Source organism: Pelophylax lessonae, assembly GCF_965119305.1.
Source record: "Pelophylax lessonae genome assembly, chromosome: 11".
Classification (NCBI taxonomy): domain Eukaryota; kingdom Metazoa; phylum Chordata; class Amphibia; order Anura; family Ranidae; genus Pelophylax; species Pelophylax lessonae.
Genome location: NC_138778.1, coordinates 136,311,431 through 136,334,445, shown reverse-complemented (window position 1 = coordinate 136,334,445; position 23,015 = coordinate 136,311,431). Strand labels below are relative to the sequence as shown.

At 44.8% G+C, this 23,015-nt stretch overlaps 1 protein-coding gene across 1 annotated transcript in view; it reads left to right on the top strand.

Moving 5' to 3' along the window:
• The window catches only part of LOC309567430 (unconventional myosin-XVB-like), a gene marked incomplete at both ends in the record, with an annotated part of 200,390 nt that overhangs the window by 23,354 nt on the left and 154,021 nt on the right, over positions 1–23,015 (top strand). The window contains 2 exons of the mRNA XM_082272829.1: positions 6,805–6,879; positions 22,758–22,851. Of these exons, the coding sequence (XP_082128955.1) occupies positions 6,805–6,879; positions 22,758–22,851 (169 nt within the window). The remainder of the gene's footprint in view (positions 1–6,804; positions 6,880–22,757; positions 22,852–23,015) is intronic.

Here is a 23,015-nt window from a genome sequence, read left to right as displayed (position 1 = left end):
TTTACAGAAAGTTGTCACTAAATGATATATTGCTCACACATGCCATGTGTATATGTGAAATGACACCCCAAAATACATTCTGCTGCTTCTCCTGAGTACAGGGATACCCCATGTGTGAGACTTTTTGGCAGCCTAGCTGTGTACGCGCCCCCGAAAACCAATCCACATCTTCAGGTTTTCTAATGGCGTAAATTGCTGATTTTACCCCTGACTACCCGTCACAGTTTCAGAGGCCCTGAAATTTCAAGATAGCACAAAACCCCCCCCAAATGACCCCATTTTGCAAAGTAGACACTCCAAGCTATTGGCTGAGAAGCATGGTGAGTCCATGGAATGGTTTATATTTTGCCACAAGTTTCGGGAAAATAATTTTTTTTTATTTTTATTTTTTTTTTTTTACACAAAGTTGTCAGTAAATGATATAATGCTCACCCATGCCATGGGTATATGTGAAATGACACCCCAAAATACATTCTGCTGTTTCTCCTGAGTACAGGGATACCCCATGTGTGAAACTTTTTTGCAGTCTAGCCGAGTACAGGTCCCCGAAAACCAGTCCCCACTTTCAGGCTTTCCAAAGGCGTAAATTGTTGATTTCACTCCTGACAAACTATCACAGTTTCGGAGGCCCTAAAATTCCAAGATAGCACAAAACCCCCCCCAAATGACCCCATTTTGGAAAGTAGACACCCCAAGCTGTTTGCTGAGAGGCATGGTGAGTCCATGGAATATTTTATATTTTGCCACAAGATCCGGGAAATATATATATATATATATATATATATATATATATTTTTTTTTTTTACACAAAGCTGTCAGTAAATGATATATTGCTCACACATGCCATGGGTATATGTGAAATGACACCCCAAAATACATTCTGCTGCTTCTCCTGAGTACAGGGATACCCCATGTGTGAGACTTTTTTGCAGTCTAGCCAAGTACAGGACCCCGAAAACCAACCTCCACTTTCAGGCTTTCCAAGGGCGTAAATTGTTGATTTCACTCCTGACTACCTATCACAGTTTCGGAGGCCCTAAAATTCCAAGATAGCACAAAACCCCCCCAAATGACCCCATTTTGGAAAGTAGACACCCTGAGCTATTTGCAGAGAGGCATGTTGAGTGTTTTGCAGATCTCGCTTTTTGTCACAAAGTTTTGGAAATTGAAAAAAGAGGAGGAAAAAAAATGCATTTTCCTGATTTTTCTTCATTTTCCAAAAAAAATGAGAGCTGCAAAATACTCACCATGCCTCTCAGCAAATAGATTGGAGTGTCTACTTTGCAAAATGGGGTCATTTGGGGGGGTTTTGTGCCATCTTGGCCTTTTATGGACTTCAAAAGTGTGATAGGTAGTAAGGTGTGAGATCAACAATTTACGCCCTTAGAAAGCCAGAAGGTGCAGATTGGTTTTCCGGGTCCTGTACGCGGCTAGACTGGCAAAAAGTCTCACACATGGGGTATTCCTGTACTCAGGAGAAGCGGCAGAATGTATTTTGGGGTGTCATTCCACATATACCCATGTCATGTGTGAGAAATTTATCTTTTAGTGACAACGTTGTGTAAAAAAAAAAAAATTTAAAAAAAAAATTGTAATTTTCCCGAAACTTGTGGCAAAATATAAAATATTCCATGGACTCACCATGCCTCTCAGCAAACAGCTTGGGGTGTCTACTTTCCAAAATGGGGTCATTTGGGGGGGTTTTGTGGTATCTTGACATTTCAGGGCCTCCTAAACCGTTATAGGTAGTGAGAAAATGCAATGAAAAATGTACGCCCTTTGAAATTCTGATGGTGGTGATTTGTTTTCGGGCTCCCGTACACAGCTACGCTCCCAAAAAGTCTCACATATGTGGTATCCCTGTACTCAGGAGAAGCAGCAGAATATATTTTGGGGTGTAATTACACATATACCCATGGCATGTGTGAGCAATATATCATTTCAATGACAACTTTGTGTAAAAAAAAAAAAAAAAAAATTTTTCAAACACCTGTGACAAAAAAATAAAATATTCAATGAGCTCAACATGCCTCTCAGAACATTCCTTAGGATGTCTACTTTCCAAAAAGTGGTAGTTTGGGGGGGTTTTGTACTGCCCCGCCATTTTAGCACTTCATGAAATGAGATAGGCAGTCAGAAATTAAAGCTTCGTAAATTTCAGTATTTACACCATAGTTTGTAGACGCTATAACTTTTGCGCAAACCAATAAAAATACGCTCATTGATTTTTTTTTGTCAAAGACATGTAGCTAAATATATTTTGGCCAAAAGAAATGACATAAATTGAGTATATTGGATATTTTTTAAAAGACAAAGTTGAAAATGCCATTTTTTTGCAAAATTTTCGCTCTTTTTTTATTAATATCGCAAAAAATAAAAAGCGCAGAGGTGATCAAATACCACCAAAAGAAAGCTCTGTTTGTGGGAAAAAAAGGACGTAAATTTTGTTTAGGTACAGCATTGCATGACCGCGCAATTATCAGTTAAAGTCACGAAGTGCCAAGTTGAAAAAAGGGGTCTGGTCTTTTAGCAGCCAAATCCTCCGGGGCTTAAGTGGTTAAAATAAGGACTTTTGATTTTTCATGTTCGAGTCCCATAGGCTTCAATGGAGTTTGCATGTTCTAATGAACATTTCCCATGTTCGCTGTGTTCTGGTGCGAACCAAACCGGGGGGGGGGGGGGGGTGTTCGGCTCATCACTAATGACTACTTCTAGCAAGATTATGCACCATGTCACAAAGCTCAAATCATCTCACCACTGGTTTCTTGAACATGACAATGAGGTCACTGTTCTCCAATGGCCTCCACGGTCACCAGATCTCAATCCAATAGAGCACCATTGGGATGTGGTGGAACGGGAGATTCGCATCATTGATGTGCAGCCGACAAATCTGCAGTAACTGTGTGATGCTATCGTGTCTATATGGAGCAAAATCTCTGAGGAATATTTCCAACACCTTGTTAAATCTACACTATATTGTGAAAAGTATTGCGAGTCCTGCCTTTACACGCACATGAACTTTAACCACTTAAGCCACGCAGGATTTGGCTGCTCAAAGACCAGGCCCTATTTTGCGATTCGGCACTGAGTGACTTTAAAGGCACTGACCGACGCTGTATCCAAATGAATTTTGATCACCTGTGCGATTTTTATTTTTTGCACTATAAACAAAAAAAGAGCGACAATTTTGAAAAAATAACAATATTTTTCAAATTTTTTTATATAAAATTCTCAAAAAAAAATGTAAAAATCAAAAATTTTTAACATTTTAGGCCAATTTGTTTTCTGCTACATATTTTTGGTAAAAAAAAAATCGCAATAAGTGTATTTTGATTGGTTTGCGCGAAAGTTATTGCGTTTACTAACTACAGGGAAAGAATTATGTAATTTTTATTGTTTTTTTTTTTAAACTAGTAATGGCGGCGATCTGCGATTTTTTTCTTTTGCGGGACTGCGACATTGCGGCAGACAGATCGGACCCCTGACTGACATTTTTGACACTTTTGGGGGTACCAGTGACATTACTACAGTAATTAGTGCTATAAATATGCACTGTTACTGTAAAATGACACTGGCAGGGAAGGGGTTAACTTTATTGGTGATCAAGGGGTTAAGTGTGTCCCTAGGGGGCGTGGGTAGTAAAGTAATCACATACGATCCTACATAGCAGGATCGCATAGCCTCTGTCATTACTTCAGGGAGAATGACAGATGGCTGTGTTTACATCAGCAGTCTGTCTTTCTCCCTCTCCTTTGGGAGATCACGAGTGTCCGGCGGACATCGGAGCCACCAGTCACATGCACTGTGACTAGGCAGAGAACGAGCGGGGGCAGGAGCGCAGCGCACGCTCGCCCCCTGCAGGCTCATGGGCGAACGACGTGCCCCTACGTCACTTTGTCCAGGAGAGGCTGACTGCCGCAGTAAATAGTCGTGCGGCAGTCGGCAAGTGGTTAGTGACATCCCAGTCTTAGCCCGTAGGGTTCAATGTTGAGTTGGTCCACCCTTTGCAGCTATAACTGCTTCAACTCTTCTGGGAAGGCTGTCCACAAGGTTTCGGAGGGTATCTATGGGAATGTTTGACCATTCTTCCAAAAGCGCATTTGTGAGGTCAAGCAATGATGTTGGACAACAAGGCCTGGCTTGCAGTCTCCCCTCTAATTCATCCCAAAGATGTTCTATCGGGTTGCAGTCAGTCAAGTTCCTCCACCCCAAATTCGCTCATCCATGTCTTTATGTATTTTACTTTGTGCACTGGTGGGCAGTCATGTTGGAAGAGGAAGAGGCCATCCCCAAACTGTTCCCACAAAGTTGGGAGCATGAAATTGTCCAAAATGTCTTGGTATGCTGACACCTTAAGAGTTCCCTTCACTGGAACTAAGAGACCAAGCCCAACCCCTAAAAAACAACCATACAGCATAATCCCCCCCCTCCACCAAATGATTTGCACAAAGCAAGGTCCATAAAGACATGAGGAGCGAGTTTGCTGTGGAGGAACTTGACTTGCCTGCACAGAGTCCTGACCTCAACCAGATAGAACACCTTTGGGATGAATTAGAGCGGAGACTGCGAGTCAGGCAATGACGTCCAACATCAGTGACTGACCTCACAAATTCTGGAATAATGGTCAAACATTCCCATAGACACACTCCTAAACCTTGTGGACAGCCTTCCCAGAAGAGTTGAAACTGTTATAGCTGCAAAAGGGTGGGCTAACTCAATATTGAACCCTATGGACTAAGATTGGGATGCCATTAAAGTTCATGTGCATGTAAAGGCAGAAGTCCCAATACTTCTGACAATATAGTTGTGACGGTATTCACAGTCACTGGAAGTGAAAAACAGATAATTAATGGTTTGAATTGCTTCAGATGGGACAGTCATATTTGTCAGCAATATCTCCATATAGAAATATGAAGATTTATTCCCATTGCCATGAAATCTGAAATTCCTAAATGTGTGTATTACAAAACCCTCAATGTCAGACAAGTTTTCCCTATTTGTGGATTGGGATAATGTGTATTCCAGCTTCAATGTGAGAGAGACACACAGACTGTAACTGGCAGCCTTGTCCTATTGTTTGTGTATTGGAAGGGAATTTGGATTCTGCCGTCCCATTGTCTAATGTTAATGACCTAAAAATTGATCTGTCCAGATGGCTAGATTAGTTTAGGTTTGGGGGGAGGGATTGTGTACACTTTATGGGAATGACTGAGTGTAAAACCCTGTTTCTATTGGATTGTGAATGTCACGTCCAGTTCTCCACAAGGTCCACCTGGGCGGTAACCTTGTGTGGGAAAACTTGAACTTCTTGTTCAATAAGAGATATACTTCACCCTCAATCTAGAGTCCTGTCTCTCATTGGGGGAATCGGCTACAAGGGATTGCTATGTCCTCCATACTCCCTTGGATAATCACTAAGCTCTTGTAAGAGCTTGTGTAAGAGCTTGTTCTGCTGCACTCTCTGGGGAAAGAGAGGTTCACATGGAGCCTTGTCGTAGGTCCAGCGTGGGTAGGAGACAGCGAGACCCTAACCAAGCTGCGATGGTTCGTGGGGTCTGAGGAGGTTATGGTGTCTGGTGAAGTGCTTGGAGCCCTCGAAAGCACTAGGAGCATCTGTCAACAGAGGCACCCGGTCGGGGTGCAGGTTGTTCTGTTACAATAGTGTATGTCACAAACAATTAGGACAGTTCTGAAGGAAAAAGGGGGTCCAACCCAGCCGGTACTAGCAAAGTGTACCTAATAAAGTAGCCAGTGAGTGTAGAAGGAGAGAGCACAAGAGTTACCTAATCTGATTATTGCTACTGGTTTATAAACCAATCACTAGTTGGCTTTTGCTGCAGTAGAGCAACCTGGTTATACTGTCTGGCAGGTTTAAAAGAATTTCAAGGGTTACTGAACAGAATCGCAACCCCTTTCGTAGGTACATCCCTTGCACATATCAGGTTCAAGTATTAGGCTGGGTTCACACTTATGCAAATTAGATGCGGGTTTCCCCGCATCCGAGTAGCATGACAGGAGAGTGTAACCGGCTGTCAATGGAGCCGGTTCACACTCCTCCAGGGCAGCCACAGTCCACACTGGAAAAAGGGTGCATCTTTTGGTCCATTTCAGGTGAAAATTCAGGCAAAAATTCTAACCCGATTCGCACCTGAAACAGAGAACAGGGATACACTGGACCCCCTGTTGTGAGCCGCGGCCGCAGCTAGTGTGAACCCATCCTTAAAGCGGAACATTAGGCTGGCCCACAAAATGAAACATGTGCATATGCAGAATGGAATGCTCTTATTATGTCTGAAGGGCTAATACAGATACTCCACGGTCCAAACCCCTTCTCTCCAATGGCAAAATGTTGGTGGGGACATATGATATTAGTGAGACAAGCGGCAACACAACCAGTCTGAGGCCGGCAGGAAAGGAGGATTTAGGGACCAGTTCACGTAACTGAAGCTGGAGTGGAGGAAGACTTTGGGGCCGTGTATTAAGGTAAGTAATCCTCTGTATTAAATTAGCTCTAGACAAAACAAACAATATATTCTGCATATGAAAGGAAAGAATGGGCATTTCATTTCCTGGGTCCTCCAAGAAGATTAATTTTATTTTTTTTCTGCGAAATCCTGTACTTTTTGCTCCTCATCTCCCCCCCCCCCCCCTTTTTTTCATAGATATGTGATATAGGAGTTTACTTCTATAAAAAGCACACTGAAATGTGGTGTGGGTAGTAATTGTTTTTTCAATCTATAGGTTTTTATTAGTCTGTGTGGATAGTAATTGGAAGGATTCTCTGTGTTAAAATTTTTCTTTCAGTCATATTTTTGCCGTGGCAGAGGAAGCATTTATACTCTCCCGAAGCTCTGAACATCCCCCGAACATTCTTCTCAGGTGATTGGTTTTTGATGCTTGGAATTCTTAGACACTTTTTTTTGGTTGTCATCAAAGTTTTTATTATAAATTCACTTCTTTAAAGTATTGTTTTCTTGCTTACAATTTACATATACAGTATGTATAAATCTCATTGTGAGGAACTAGGAAAGCAGATAAAACACACTGCTTAAGCACCCAGGACCTTAAAGAGTATGTAAACCCAAAACTTCATATTCCTGACATGTGGCTGCTGTACCATGTACTTGTATAGGAAAGTATCCTGTTCTCTTTGTATTGCTTCCTTTTTGTAAATTCCCTGGTGTTCCTGCCAGTCCCTCAGTTTTCCTATTAAATACTGACCACGCTAAGCAGGAGAACACATCATGGTCTGTTCTCTAGCTGTGCTGGGGACTCATTCTCCTCTCCTCCAATGATCAGACTTGTCCTGATTCATACATTTACTGGAAAGACCATTGTACTTGCTGTTTCTCCTCCCCCAGCTCTCTGAGCTCCTTATCCAGCTGAGAACAGAAGTTAAGTGATCACTTGTAAAAAAAAAAAAAAAAGAGAAAAGGTATTTGTTTTTGTTTTTTTTAAATATACTTATACGCAATTGTTTTGCCTTTCATTTCTGTTTCAAATGGAATGGGTTGTTTTACAAAGTGAGAGTTTACATATACTTTTAACTATGAGGATTTCAGCATAAAAGGAGGAAGATAGAAATAGCGTGCCTAATGCACGCTCTTAACAGCGCTTGCTACACAATTAAAAAGTGAAATATGTTCAATATATATTCCTAAAAAAACAACAATGAATCTATATGCATTTCCATATATCCAATCAATATATCAAAGACAACCATATGTGAAAGTGGATCAATAAAAGTGCATAAGTGCCAGTCGAAAAAAGTCCATAAAAAGATAAAATATGCAAAAAATATAGTGATCCGTGTATATCAAAGAGGTAGGAAATAGATAAGCTGTCTGCCAGATTCCTTCCCAGTAGATGGTATAAAGTAGTTGATAAAGCACCCCGTGGTATCAGAGAGATAGATAAATTGCAAACTCACCAGATGTAGTTGTTGCTTTTTTAGCAAGGGCTTGTGTGGTCACCTTGACCAGGAAGAAGTGTTCCAAAAACAATCCTGCTGCTTCTTTGACTAGTTGCTCCAAAGACGTATAGGTCATGCAGAGACAAGAAAGGAGATCGGGAGCCACATGGTGAAATACCATATATAATTTATTGCCCAAACATGGGCTAAAATTGCTGGATTACAGGCACAAAAACAAAGATGACTGAGATCATTTGTTTTCCCCCTGCGATTCCCCAAGGATGTCGGAAACCAAGGCTGTAGGTGGAATGCAGCGAGTTATGGCGTGCTTTCCAACCTCGACATCACCGCGTGCGTTCCAAACTTACGCATTTCGGCATCAAAAATTATGTCTTTGGAGACTTCGATTCTGGCTTAATTTAAAGATTTTTCAGATGCTAAGTACAAGAAGAAAGACTTTTTGTAAATATTGTAGTGTGATGCATAACTGTGAAGTATGACTTGTCGGTTCCAATTACCCGTGTAATGTGTAAAATTGAGAGAAAAAAAATCAGACAAATATCTTCTTTGAAACCTAACATTTTCTTTTTTTTTTTTTTTTAACAAAAGACATGCCCAGAGGGTGAAGGAAATTATAAGCATAGGGCATACATGACAGGGTGGAAGGAAAACCAGGCAGTAGGGGGTTAAATTAGTTGTTGGGATAGGAGAGGTCAGGACTCTTACCTTATTGGCAGAGCAGATGAGGTAGTTGGAAGGGAGGAGTGAAGGGGCTTCACTTGGAGACTAGAGAACATAGAAGAAACGTCTGTCTGACCATCTCCTTTCGTTTTGGGCCTGTTGAGAGAGAACAATTAGTGAGTGGAACTTCTATTAAGTCAGCTCAGAGCTGCTGCTGGTCTACAAGGCCCTGAATGGGTACAGAGTCAGGGGTTCAAGTAGGACCCTCCTCAGCCGGGGCCTGCCACCACACGGACTCGGAAGTCTTGGCCTCCAGTGCGCCTTAGCCCAGAGCACCCTCCAGGCCTACCTGCTAAGCAATTGCCTGCTACTGTGGGTGGTCATCCTGGGAGGAATCTCCATCCAAGGCAGAGCCCACCGGAGAGAGAAGCTCACCATGCTGTAGCCACGGTTCCCTCATCTGTAGTCTGGTCCCAGGTGCGGGTGGCTGGCACTGCTGGCGATGAGCCGGTTGGCATGTCAGCTTGGTGGGGGATAGTCTGCACAGCGGCGCTGGCCTGTCTCTGGGTGCATTTGGTGGCCCTCATTCTGTGGGAGAACAGTGGCATGGTATATCCGGCTCCTCTGCTGGGGGAGCCAGGCAATCAAGGGGGAATGCCTACAGGTCCAGGTCAGGGCCGGTGAGGGCTGCCAGAGAAGCAAACAAAATGGAGGAGAGGGCAGCGGTCCTGGCTGATGACATCAGAGGGAGACAGAGCTGCTGTGGTTCTTAAGTCCTCAGGGTACCCCAGCACAGGAGCAGCACATGCAGTGTCCAGGGGTCAGTCGGCTGGCAGGGGACAGCAGCTCCATGGACAGGCAGAGCCCTGCTCCGAGGGGGAAGTCAGCAGCTCTGAGGACAGAGAGCTGGAGATGGAGACATGGGGGGCACACCTTAAAGCTAAAGTTCATGAAAAAATTGGAAGGGTGAGTATATGGAAAACATTTCCCGTGCTTCCACTCAGAAAATTTAACTTGGATCGGGTTAGACCTGATGAAAGCCAGAAGGAGGATGAGGAGAAGAGGTATCAGCTTATTCCTCCAACGCTTGCGAATTGGTTGCAAGCAGCTCTGAGGACAGAGATCTGGAGATGGAGACCAGCAGGGGCTTCTGGAATACCAGCTGGCGTGGCTTCCTGCTCAGTGCAGCCCTGTGAGTGTACTGTTTCTGATTTGTCTTGTTTTTCTTCTTTTGTGTTGGGGGGGGGGGGGGCTGGGGCTGAAGACAATGAGGTCTAAGAGCAGGTGGTGGGTTCAGGTCAGGCTGGCAGGGGCCTCTGGGACAGTCTGCGGAACTTGCTGGGGAGATTGGAAGCAGGGGTGATGGGGGACTCCCTGCCAGTATTGCCGTGGGCTCCCCTCAGGGAAGGGAAACATTTTCAAGGAGCATTTGTGCCCCTTCAAGAGCTCAGTCAGTGACGCCAGCGGCGGTAGTCGCAGGCACACAAACGGACGGGGTCATGGTGGCAGCTGTAGTGATCAGCACTGAGATTTCAAAGGATGGAGACAAGGAAGGGAAAAAGGCGCAGTTAGCAGACTTGGCAAAATGTGAGGTATATGTATGCTTCGAGGGACCGTTGGGGGCACACCTTAAACTTAAAGTACATGAAACAATTGGAAGGGTGAGTATATGGAAAAAATTTTCCCTGCTTCCACTCAGAAAATTTTAACTTGGATCGGGTTAGACCTGACGAAAGCTAGAAGGAGGATGAGGAGAAGAGGTACCAGCTTATTCCTCCGACGTTTGCAAATTGGTTGCAAGCGTTTGCAATTTTTGTTAGCGTAATCGGGGAAAAGGCACTGGAGAACTGTTCGACCCTGTTTTGCTACTTGGAAGCCATTAGTAAGGCTCACAGGATATACAGGGGGCTGGCATGGATCTGCTATGACGAACAGTTTCATTAACGAAAAGCCATCCCCCCTCCATACGCTGGGATCACAAAGGATATCAGCCTCTGGATGAATTTTATGACTTCTTCCAGGACTGGGGGGGTCAGTTTTTTCCTGGTGGGGGCCGGCAGTGCCTCCACCTTTTGATCGCCGGCCCCTAGAAGGAAGGGGATTTGCTGGCAGGTTAAAGGAATGTGCTGGTTTGGAAGGTCCTGCATGAATGTTCAGGCTGCAGAGGAAATTATTCCCTCGTTCTCATTTTAGACAAAGAAAAGGGCGTGCCAGGGACATTTCTGGAAAAAAGGATGATGCCAGTGAAGCTGGAAAGGATGCATCCCAAGTACGTTGCGGGAGGTCACTCCCGTTTCCAGTAATTTACGTCTGGTGCTCCTTAATTCCTCAGTTGTGTCAGAGAAGCTGCTGAAAGAAGTGACCTTGGGTCACATGAGTGGCCCATTTCTTTTCCCGCCTTTTCCGCGGCTTCTAGCTTCCCTATTTGGCGTAGTTCCGAAGAAGGAGCCAGGAAAATTTCAAGTAATTCATCATCTCTCATATCCAAAAGGAGGCTCAGTGAATGACGGTATCGACACGCTGGAATGTGGTTACCTACACATCATTCGACGCAGCTGTTTCCTGGGTACATAGATATGGCCAGGGCTCGCTCATGGCTAAAACTGATGTTGAATCGGCATTCCAGCTTCTCCCAGTCCATCCTCATAGTTTCCATTTGCTAGGATGCTGTTGGCAAGGTTCTTGCTTTGAAGATCGTTGCTTGCCTATGGATTTTTCTATCTCGTGTGCCCTGTTTGAAACGTTTAGTTCGTTCCTTGAGTGGATGGTTAGGGGGGTCTCGAGGGTGAACTCACTCATCCACTATCTGGATGATTTTTTGTGCATTGGACCACCACAGTCAAGGACTTGTGAGATCCTGCTGGGAATATTGCAACATCCTGTGGAAAGTTTTGGTATGCCTTTTGCACCGGACAAGACAGAAGGCCTGGCCACGGAACAGTTTTTTTCTCAGAATAACAATCGATTCATGGCCATGGAATGCAGATTGCCTATGGATAAATTTTTGCTCTGTGAACGGAAGTGGGACAAGCATGTGGATGACGGAGGAGCTACAATCCCTGCTAGGTAATCTAAATTTTGCTTGCAGAATTATTTCAATAAGCAGGATTTTCTGCAGGCATTTTTTGGCAGCTGTATTTGGCATCAAGGCCCCGGGCCATTATGTGCAGCTTTCCATGTGGCTCAGAGCCGACCTGCATATTTAAGATATTTTTCTTGAATCTTTAAACGATCCTTCTTTATGGTTGGAGGGTCGTGTCCTGCTCACAGATGTGGCAGGTTCAGTGGGATATGGGGCTTATTTTCAGGGGCATTGGAATGCTGAGCCATCGCCTGAGGAGTGGTGCACCGCTGGATTTTTGACGAAATTGTCTTGGCAGTAGAACTTTGTGGGGAGGCTTTTCAGACCAAAAAATTGTAATTCATTTGTGACAAAATGGGCGTCGTTTTAGCAATTAATAACATCTTAGCTTCTTCCCCACCGGTGGTTAGGCTCTTGCGTTACTTGGTTTTGAGTTGTTTGAGATTGAATACGTTTATTTATGCTGTTCCCATCCTGGGAGCTACCAACAAATTAGCAGACGTTTTGTCTCGTTTTCAGTGTGACAAGTTTCCCGTGTTGGCACCAGAGGAGTAGCAACATGGGGTGCCTTTTCCTCTGCGTCAATGCAGGATTGCATTGGAGTTGCCGCTGGACTAAAAAAGGACTCACTCAGCATGGCAACATGGGTGCCCTATTCCAAAGAGTGGCAAGAATGGTTATTTTTTATTAGAGGAGGTAGGTGGGGTGGATTTTAGGGTGGACCTGTCATCTTTGGTGCTATATTTAGTTTGCTATAATCTTATGCAGGGTACCTCAGTGTCCATGGTGGATTGAAAATTGTAGTGACTTGCGTTTTTACTTAAATTGGCAGGTATCACAGATTTCACCTTTTGTGAAAGGTTCAGTCTTTTGTGTTGCGTTAGGCGCTTAAGGGTTACTGGAGGGGAAGGCATAGTTGTGATTCTAGGCAACCAGTACAGTTTTTTAGTGGCCTTTTTTTGGTGCTTTCCGGATTAGCCCATCCAGGAGAGTTCTGGGGGGAATGTTGGTGGGGGATGCTTTGTGTTTTGCCTCGTCGGTAAAGCTCTAGATTAGGTGTTCCAAGACTGACCAGAGAGGCAAGGGAGTGCAGGTTGACTTGTTTAGGGGCAATAGCACTCAGCTTTGTCCAGTCTTAGCAATAGAAACATTTTGGAATGTGCAGCCCAGAGAGGAGGGTGCCTTGTTCATCCATTTGGATGGTTTATTTCTGTCCAAGTTTTAATCCCCTGCAGTTTTCCGTAAGTGTCTATTGGAGGTGGGGTTGGGGATGGTGAAACTAATAGGCAGGTGGGAGTCCAAGAGATACAAAATATATGTGCTCAGTGATGGGTCGTGTTTTTCCTCCTGTCTGTTCTTTGTATTATGTTATTTGTTGCCGGAACTTTGGGTGCAGTTGGTGCATGGTCATCTTTATATCTACAGATTTTCGCCGGTGTCTCATCTGGATTCTGGGGCACTCTTATGTGTTCTGGGGGGCATACAGGGCAGAGGTTAGGCCCAATGGGGGCAGTTGTTAGATGGATTGGGGTGCCAGGGATACTCTGGCAGAGGTTCTTACCTGAGGTTCACCGATTTGCCCGGCTGGACAGACGCCCAATATTTTGGTCTTACATGCTGGTGGGAACGACATAGGTCTACGTTTCATGAGTGAACTGATTAGGGATGTATAAAAACAGAAAAAAAAACACTGCGCTTTAGGAGAAGCAGCTAACACCTGAAACAATAGTACAAGTTCCAAATAAATAATAAAAACAGAATGGTGTAGCGCTAAATTATGATGTGAAACTGGACTTTCTGCAACTTAGGTCTTCCTTCCCTGACATGATCAAAGTTTAGTCAAATATGGTGGCCCACGCTGCATAGAGAGGGGCCAGGTTGGTGGAGAAGTTGAATAAGGCCCAGATAAAGGTGATTAAGGAAGTGGGCAGAATTATTGCTAGGAATGGTGGATTAGTTATTAGGCCTGTGGAGCTGGAGACGGACACATGGTTGTACCTGAGAGGGGATGGAGTGCATCTCAATGTGGTGGGTATTGACCTGTGGGCCTTGGGATTACAGCATGGTATCCAGAGGGCTATCCAGGTGTGGCGGTGGGCACAAGAGTAAGTTTCACACTTGTGCCCCTGTGGCGGTTGGGGTCCTTGACGAGGCTCCAAAACATGGGGTTGAACGATAAAATGGTGGGACCCATCTCAGGTATGGAGTCCTATGGTTGGTCTGGTTCAGTCTAGACCGACCGGGTAGTGTAAGGTGGGAGGGGTCTGTGATCAGTTAGGATAGTCCTCGGTGGTGTTTTTGTGGCTGGGGCCAGAACCTAACTTATTGGTACCATAGACTCCAAAGTTGTGGGAGATGGTATCGTCAAAGATCTGCAACCATTCTTTGATCTGGATTGATTTAACTGTTTTTTGTTTTTCTGTTATTTATGGTTTTGTTTAATAAAAGGCCGAACTGGCCATTTAATCCCAATGCTGAGTTAGTGTTGTCATTTGTCTGCTACGATCCCCTGCCGTCTTTCCGCTGTCCTCCAGCCATCCTCCCGCTGTCCTCCCGCTGTTAGCTCCGGCAGATGCCAGCACCTTTCTTCCGGTTCCCTTCTCTGCGAGCGCCATGACGCAAGGGGGTGGAACCAACGGGAATTTAGAAAAAGTAAATAAAACAAATTATATGATACAATGTAATCTGTTAGGGTTGCAACTTTGTATCAAGCCATTTCACCACAGCTTTTCACCTAATGGCTTTTCCAGTGCCCTGCCTGTACTTTTGTGGTTCTTTATGCCTGGAAAATTGAGAACGTTCCATGGTGTCTAAAAAGCATTCTTTTAGCTCAAAAGCACTTTTAGATGAGCTGGAAAACAGCTACAGTGAATCGGAATTATTTGAAGAACTGAGCGATAGTGATTCATGGGAAAATTCGTCATCAGGTCCTGAAAGTGATGACAGCAAAAATTCTGCGACTGAGCTCAGTGATGTGAGACCTTGGTGCTCTATTGACTGTGGTACAGATCAGGCAGCGCCCCCAAGATTCCCATTTACTAGAGCACCTGGTATGAAAGTTGTAGTTGACCATGACAACTAGGGTTGAGCGGACACCTAGATGTCCGTGTTCGACGGGTTCGGCCGAACTTTAAAAAAAAGTCCGGGTCCGTGTCCCGGACTTTTACCGAACTTTTCCCGGACACCGAACCCCATTGAAGTCAATGGGGACCCGAACTTTAAGGCACTAAAATGGCTCTAAAACACCAAAGGAAAGGGCTAGAGTGCTGCAAATGGCAGCAAAACGTAATTAAGAGCATGGCAAGTGCTCTGCAAACAAATGTGGATAGGGAAATAACTTAAAACAACAAAAAAAAACAGAAAAATAAAACAATGTTCTTCTTCATCTCTGAAGGACGAGGCCCATATGGAGTAGGAGGGAGGTTGAGGTGGTGGTGGATGTGGCGGTGACATAGGCGTGCGCACAGGGTGTGCTGGGTGTGCCTGGGCACACCCTAATCACCTAGGGCACATAGCATTGCCAGTGAGGAGATGGGAAAGATCTCCCTGGGACCTGCTCTGCTCTATTTCTCCTTGCCTACAGGTACATGGCCCCGATACATTACTCTCCCTGCTGGCAAACACATGCATGTGTATTTCAACTTTGGGGTGCACACCTTAATGCAATAGGCTGCGCACACCTATGGGCGGTGTAGGTGGAAGCGGCGGTGGAGGAGGACCAGGGCCGGATTAACAGCATCATGGGCTTGGTGCTGAGGATTTTGAAGGGCCTTAAGGGCCGTGCCTTGCCATGCACCCAGAGGAGGAAGGGTGCAGCCATGCATGCCTAATTCAACATGGGATGCTGTCTCTGAAGCCCATAAACACATCCATGCATCGCCAACTGTCCCTCCTTGTCCGGCCTTCACGCTGTGTGGGGAGGTTCTGAGGGTGCTGCCTGGGGAAGCGAGCATAGAAGCCAGACTTCTGTGTTTACAAGTGACAGAAGAGCGGTAACAGTGAATATGGCCAACCCGGGGCCTATATAAAAGGTAGGGGCCTGGAGCTGCAGCTCCAATAGCCCCTACATTAATCTGGCCCTGAGGAGGAGGACGAGGTAGCCAACACTGCTTCTTTTCAAAAATTTTAAATGAGGGTACACCCCAAAAGAGTGAGAAAGAGCAAAAATGGAACAATGGGTGGGTAAGGTCGGTATCCATTGCTATTCTGCATAAGGTACGGAAAAGTCCCGTGGGATCCATGCCTGGTTCATTTTAATGAACGTGAGCTTGTCCACATTGTCTCTGGACAGGCGGCTGCGCTTGACTGTTATAACGCCCCCAGCCGTGCTAAATACCCGTTCAGATAATACACTGGCTGCAGGGCACGCCAGCACCTCCAAGGCGTAAAGGGCAAGCTCAGGCCATGTGCCCAATTTGGAGACCCAGAAGTTGAAGGGGGCAGACCCGTCATTCACTACATGTAGGCATGTGCACACATACTGCTCCACCATGTTGGTAAAATGCTGCCTCCTGCTAAGACGTTCCATCTGAGCTGCTGGTGCTGCTGTTTGTTGTGGCGTGCTGACAAAGCTTTTCCACATTTCGGCCATGCTAACCCTGCCTTCTGAGGTGCTGGCGGTGCCCTGGTTGCGTTGGCGACCTCCTCCTCCTCCTCCTCTGCCTTGTGCTTCCACTGTGGCCCCGCTGTCAGATGGGAATGCCAGCAGCATGGCGTCTACCAGCGTGCGCTTGTACTCGCGCATCTTGCGATCGCGCTCCAGTGAGTGAATTAAGGACGGTACGTTGTCCTTGTAACGGGGATCCAGCAGCGTGGCCACCCAGTAATCAGCACAAGTTAGAATGTGGGCAACTCGGCGGTCGTTGTGGAGACACTGCAGCATGTAATCGCTCATGTGTGCCAGGCTGCCCAGAGGCGACGAAAGGCTGTCCTCTGTGGGAGGTGTATCGTCCGTGTCCTCTGTATCCCCCCAGCCACGCACCAGTGATGGCCATGAGCTGGCCTGGGTGCCACCCTGCTGTGAACATGGTTCCATCTCCTCCTCCAGCTCCTCCTCCTCCTCATCCTCCTCATCCTCCAGAACTGTGCCCCTGCTGGACAATTGTGTCCCTGGCGTTTGTGTGTGCAGGAACCCACCCTCGGAGCCCCTTGCGAATGACTGCCCTGAAAGCCTTTGAAATGTTACCTCTTCATCCTCCTCCTCCTCCTCCTCATCCTGTGCCACATCCTCTTCCATCATCGCCCAAATTGTTTTTTCAAGGAGGCATAGAAGTGGGATAGTTAAGCTGAGAATGGCGTCATTGCCACTGGCCATGTTGGTGGAGTACCCAAAACAGCGCAACAAGGCACAATATATGCAAATGTCAAATATGCAAACTATGCCGCAATTTAATGTTTTTTACACCAAAAGGGTGTGTATTGAATAGCGGAATAGGATAAAAAAACTGTGTATCTCACACGTACAAACACAGACTAGGCCCGATTAAATTTTTTCCTACCCTAAAGGGAGGATGAGGAAGTGGAGTATGGAACATGCAGCACCCTCAAATCTTCAGAAGTATGAGATGAACCCCAAAAACTTGGAAAGGTGGATCTCTCTCACACGTACCAACACAGACTATCCCCCAATTTAACTGATCCCCAAAGGTTTTTGATTAAATAGCGGAATAGAAAATATGATCCAAAAAAAGTGTATGTATATCACACGTACACAACCACACTGGGCCCCAATTACTATTGTTTGTACCCCTAAAAGGCTAGATGAGGAGTAGGGGGAGTATGGAACAGGCAGCACCCTCAAACCTTCAGAAGTATGAGATGAACCCCAACAACTTGGAAAGGTGGATCTCTCTCACACGTACCAACACAGACTATCCCCCAATTTAACTGATCCCCAAAGGTTTTTGATTAAATAGCGGAATAGAAAATATGATCCAAAAAAAGTGTATGTATATCACACGTACACAACCACACTAGGCCCCAATTACTATTGTTTGTACCCCTAAAAGGCTAGATGAGGAGTAGGGGGGGTATGGAACAGGCAGCACCCTCAAACCTTCAGAAGTATGAGATGAACCCCAACAACTTGGAAAGGTGGATCTCTCTCACACGTACCAACACAGACTATCCCCCAATTTAACTGATCCCCAAAGGTTTTTGATTAAATAGCGGAATAGAAAATATGATCCAAAAAAAGTGTATGTATATCACACGTACACAACCACACTAGGCCCCAATTACTATTGTTTGTACCCCTAAAAGGCTAGATGAGGAGTAGGGGGGGTATGGAACAGGCAGCACCCTCAAACCTTCAGAAGTATGAGATGAACCCCAACAACTTGGAAAGGTGGATCTCTCTCACACGTACCAACACAGACTATCCCCCAATTTAACTGATCCCCAAAGGTTTTTGATTAAATAGCGGAATAGAAAATATGATCCAAAAAAAGTGTATGTATATCACACGTACACAACCACACTAGGCCCCAATTACTATTGTTTGTACCCCTAAAAGGCTAGATGAGGAGTAGGGGGGGTATGGAACAGGCAGCACCCTCAAACCTTCAGAAGTATGAGATGAACCCCAAAAACTTGGAAAGGTGGATCTCTCTCACACGTACCAACACAGACTATCCCCCAATTTAACTGATCCCCAAAGGTTTTTGATTAAATAGCGGAATAGAAAATATGATCCAAAAAAAGTGTATGTATATCACACGTACACAACCACACTAGGCCCCAATTACTATTGTTTGTACCCCTAAAAGGCTAGATGAGGAGTAGGGGGGGTATGGAACAGGCAGCACCCTCAAATCTTCAGAAGTATGAGATGAACCCCAAAAACTTGGAAAGGTGGATCTCTCTCACACGTACCAACACAGACTATCCCCCAATTTAACTGATCCCCAAAGGTTTTTGATTAAATAGCGGAATAGAAAATATGATCCAAAAAAAGTGTATGTATATCACACGTACACAACCACACTAGGCCCCAATTACTATTGTTTGTACCCCTAAAAGGCTAGATGAGGAGTAGGGGGAGTATGGAACAGGCAGCACCCTCAAACCTTCAGAAGTATGAGATGAACCCCAACAACTTGGAAAGGTGGATCTCTCTCACACGTACCAACACAGACTATCCCCCAATTTAACTGATCCCCAAAGGTTTTTGATTAAATAGCGGAATAGAAAATATGATCCAAAAAAAGTGTATGTATATCACACGTACACAACCACACTAGGCCCCAATTACTATTGTTTGTACCCCTAAAAGGCTAGATGAGGAGTAGGGGGGGTATGGAACAGGCAGCACCCTCAAACCTTCAGAAGTATGAGATGAACCCCAACAACTTGGAAAGGTGGATCTCTCTCACACGTACCAACACAGACTATCCCCCAATTTAACTGATCCCCAAAGGTTTTTGATTAAATAGCGGAATAGAAAATATGATCCAAAAAAAGTGTATGTATATCACACGTACACAACCACACTAGGCCCCAATTACTATTGTTTGTACCCCTAAAAGGCTAGATGAGGAGTAGGGGGAGTATGGAACAGGCAGCACCCTCAAATCTTCAGAAGTATGAGATTGTGTTCACTGTACCCCACAAAGATTGAGTTCACTGCACCCCACAATGATTGTGTTCACTGCACCCCACAAAGATTGTGTTCACTGCACCTCACAAAGATTGTGTTCACTGTACCCCCCAAAGATTGTGTTCACTGCACCCCACAAAGATTCTGTTCACTGTACCCCACAAAGATTGTGTTCACTGCACCCTAAAAGGATGTTGTTCACTGCACCCCACAAAGATTGTGTTCACTGCACCCTAAAAGGATATTGTTCACTGCACCCCAAAAAGATTGTGTTCACTGTACCCCCCCAAAGATTGTGTTCACTGCACCCCACAAAGATTGTGTTCACTGCACCCCAAAAAGATTGTGTTCACTGTACCCCCCAAAGATTGTGTTCACTGCACCCCAAAAAGATTGTGTTCACTGTACCCCCCAAAGATTGTGTTCACTGCACCCCACAAAGATTCTGTTCACTGTACCCCACAAAGATTGTGTTCACTGCACCCCAAAAAGATTGTGTTCACTGTACCCCCCCAAAGATTGTGTTCACTGCACCCCACAAAGATTCTGTTCACTGCACCCCACAAAGGATTTTGTTCACTGCACCCCAAAAAGATTGTGTTCACTGCACCCCAAAAAGGATTTTGATCACTGCACCCCAAAAAGGATGTTGTTCACTGCACCCCAAAAATGATTTTGTTCACTCCACCCCAAAAAGATTGTGTTCACTGCACCCCACAAAGATTGTGTTCACTGCACCCCAAAAAGATTGTGTTCACTGTACCCCCCAAAGATTGTGTTCACTGCACCCCACAAAGATTCTGTTCACTGTACCCCACAAAGATTGTGTTCACTGCACCCTAAAAGGATGTTGTTCACTGCACCCCACAAAGATTGTGTTCACTGCACCCTAAAAGGATGTTGTTCACTGCACCCCAAAAAGATTGTGTTCACTGTACCCCCCCAAAGATTGTGTTCACTGCACCCCACAAAGATTGTGTTCACTGCACCCCAAAAAGATTGTGTTCACTGTACCCCCCAAAGATTGTGTTCACTGCACCCCAAAAAGATTGTGTTCACTGTACCCCCCAAAGATTGTGTTCACTGCACCCCACAAAGATTCTGTTCACTGTACCCCACAAAGATTGTGTTCACTGCACCCCAAAAAGATTGTGTTCACTGTACCCCCCCAAAGATTGTGTTCACTGCACCCCACAAAGATTCTGTTCACTGCACCCCACAAAGGATTTTGTTCACTGCACCCCAAAAAGATTGTGTTCACTGCACCCCAAAAAGGATTTTGATCACTGCACCCCAAAAAGGATGTTGTTCACTGCACCCCAAAAATGATTTTGTTCACTCCACCCCAAAAAGATTGTGTTCACTGCACCCCACAAAGATTGTGTTCACTGCACCCCAAAAAGATTATGTTCACTGTACCCCCCAAAGATTGTGTTCACTGCACCCCACAAAGATTCTGTTCACTGTACCCCACAAAGATTGTGTTCACTGCACCCCAAAAAGATTGTGTTCACTGCACCCCAAAAAGGATGTTGTTCACTGCACCCCAAAAAGGATGTTGTTCACTCCACCCCAAAAAGATTGTGTTCACTGCACCCCACAAAGATTGTGTTCACTGCACCCCAAAAAGATTGTGTTCACTGCACCCCAAAAATGATTTTGTTCACTGCACCCCAAAAAGGATTTTGTTCACTGCACCCCAAAAAGGATGTTGTTCACTCCACCCCAAAAAGATTGTGTTCACTGCACCCCAAAAAGATTTTGTTCACTGCACCCCACAAAGGATTTTGTTCACTGCACCCCAAAAAGATTGTGTTCACTGCACCCCAAAAAGGATGTTGTTCACTGCACCCCAAAAAGGATTTTGTTCACTGCACTCCAAAAAGATTGTGTTCACTGCACCCCACAAAGGATTTTGTTCACTGCACCCCACAAAGATTGTGTTCACTGCACACCAAAAAGGATTGTGTTCACTGCACCCCAAAAAGATTTTGTTCACTGCACCCCAAAAAGATTGTGTTCACTGCAGCCCAAAAAGATTGTGTTCACTGCAGCCCAAAAAGATTGTGTTCACTGCAGCCCAAAAAGATTGTGTTCACTGCAGCTCACACACAGAAAAATGGATGTGGATCACTGACACCTGCCTATCTCCAATCCCACACCACACAGCAATATCGATTGTAGTTTGTAGAACACAGTTTCCCTAAAATTCAGCAGACTCTGTCCCTAACAGGATTGAGAAGAGATCGTAGATCAGGATTGAGTGCAGATTCACCCCACCCCCCACACAGCAATATCGATTGTAGTTTGTAGAAGACACTGACCCTATAATTCAGCAGACTCTATCCCTAAAATGCCTACAACTCGCCCTGCCTAAACACTCCGACCTGTCCCTCAATTCTATCCGGACACAAATGTTTTTTTCCTGCCTATCTTTCCCTAATCAGCAGCCAGCACGTTGATGTGTGCTCTGTCCCTGATATAAGCAGCATAATGACGCCGCTGCGGCTGCCTCGAACTTATAAAGACTTGGTCACATGCTTCAGACGGCCAATCACAGCTACTAAGACATTTGCAGGCATGGCTGGGATGGCTTAAGGCACACCAGTTAAACGATTGTTGATTGGCTGTTGAAAGCCCGCCATGAAAAGAGCGCCAAAGCATGCAAAACCCGGAAATAAAACGACCGAACACGGATTTTTACCCGAACATACAGTAAAGTGTCCGTGTCCGTGTTCGGGTACAAAAAATCCAATTATTCGGTACGAACACGAATAATACAGTCCGTGTTCGCTCAACACTAATGACAACCCCTTGGCATGCCTACAATTATTTCTTTCCGATGAGATTATTGAAAAAATATTTAGAGACAAACCAGTACAAAGAGCAACAATTGGCTACGCATCGGAAGTTTGGGGACCAGTGACCAAAGATGACACTTGGAAATTTTTGGGCCTAATAATTCTTTAGGGAGTGGTGGGGAAACCTTTGCAGAAGTGCTATTGGACAACTAATTCATTACTTGCCACTCCATTCTTTGGCACGGTCATGTCAGAGTACAGATTTTCCCTCATAATGAAATATCTCCACTTTGAAAACAATGAAGAATTTGATGAAACTACTCATCATTCACCAAAACTAAGGAAAATTTGGGAAGTATCATACCCAGGATGTCTACTAGACTCTTGTTTGGACAGATTTAAGTGAGTTATTCCTAAGAATTGCAGGCCTAAAATATAAAACAACAAATTTCCATGCAAAACAATGTACCGCTTTGAGATAAAAAAATTCTGACATAATCAGACCACCAGGGAGGTTAATGATGGTAGAGTTGTATTCATTTGTCTCTTCTGTATCTGCCTAGAGTTCAGATTTTAAGCCCCTCCTGTATAATTGAAGTGGAACCAATATACATGCACACATTACTCCATGTAACCATTTCTACCACTTTGACATTTTTTCCATTTATGTCCATTTGCTTTTAGTGGACATTCGGGTTCTGGTAAGACAGAGGCTGTCAAGCTATTGTCCCAGTACCTTACTACTCCTCAGAGAAGACAAGGAAACAAGATTTTACAGGTAAGTCATGCTCCAAGTTTCACAATGCATTAAACAGACTTATTGGTAGGTTTATTTTAATTTAAAAAAAAAAAATATATATAATCTACTGTAGCAGGTTTTCCAGGCATTGGGCCTGATGTGGGTCTGCCATTGTTACCGGTTACCTCTCCAGCCCATGTGAG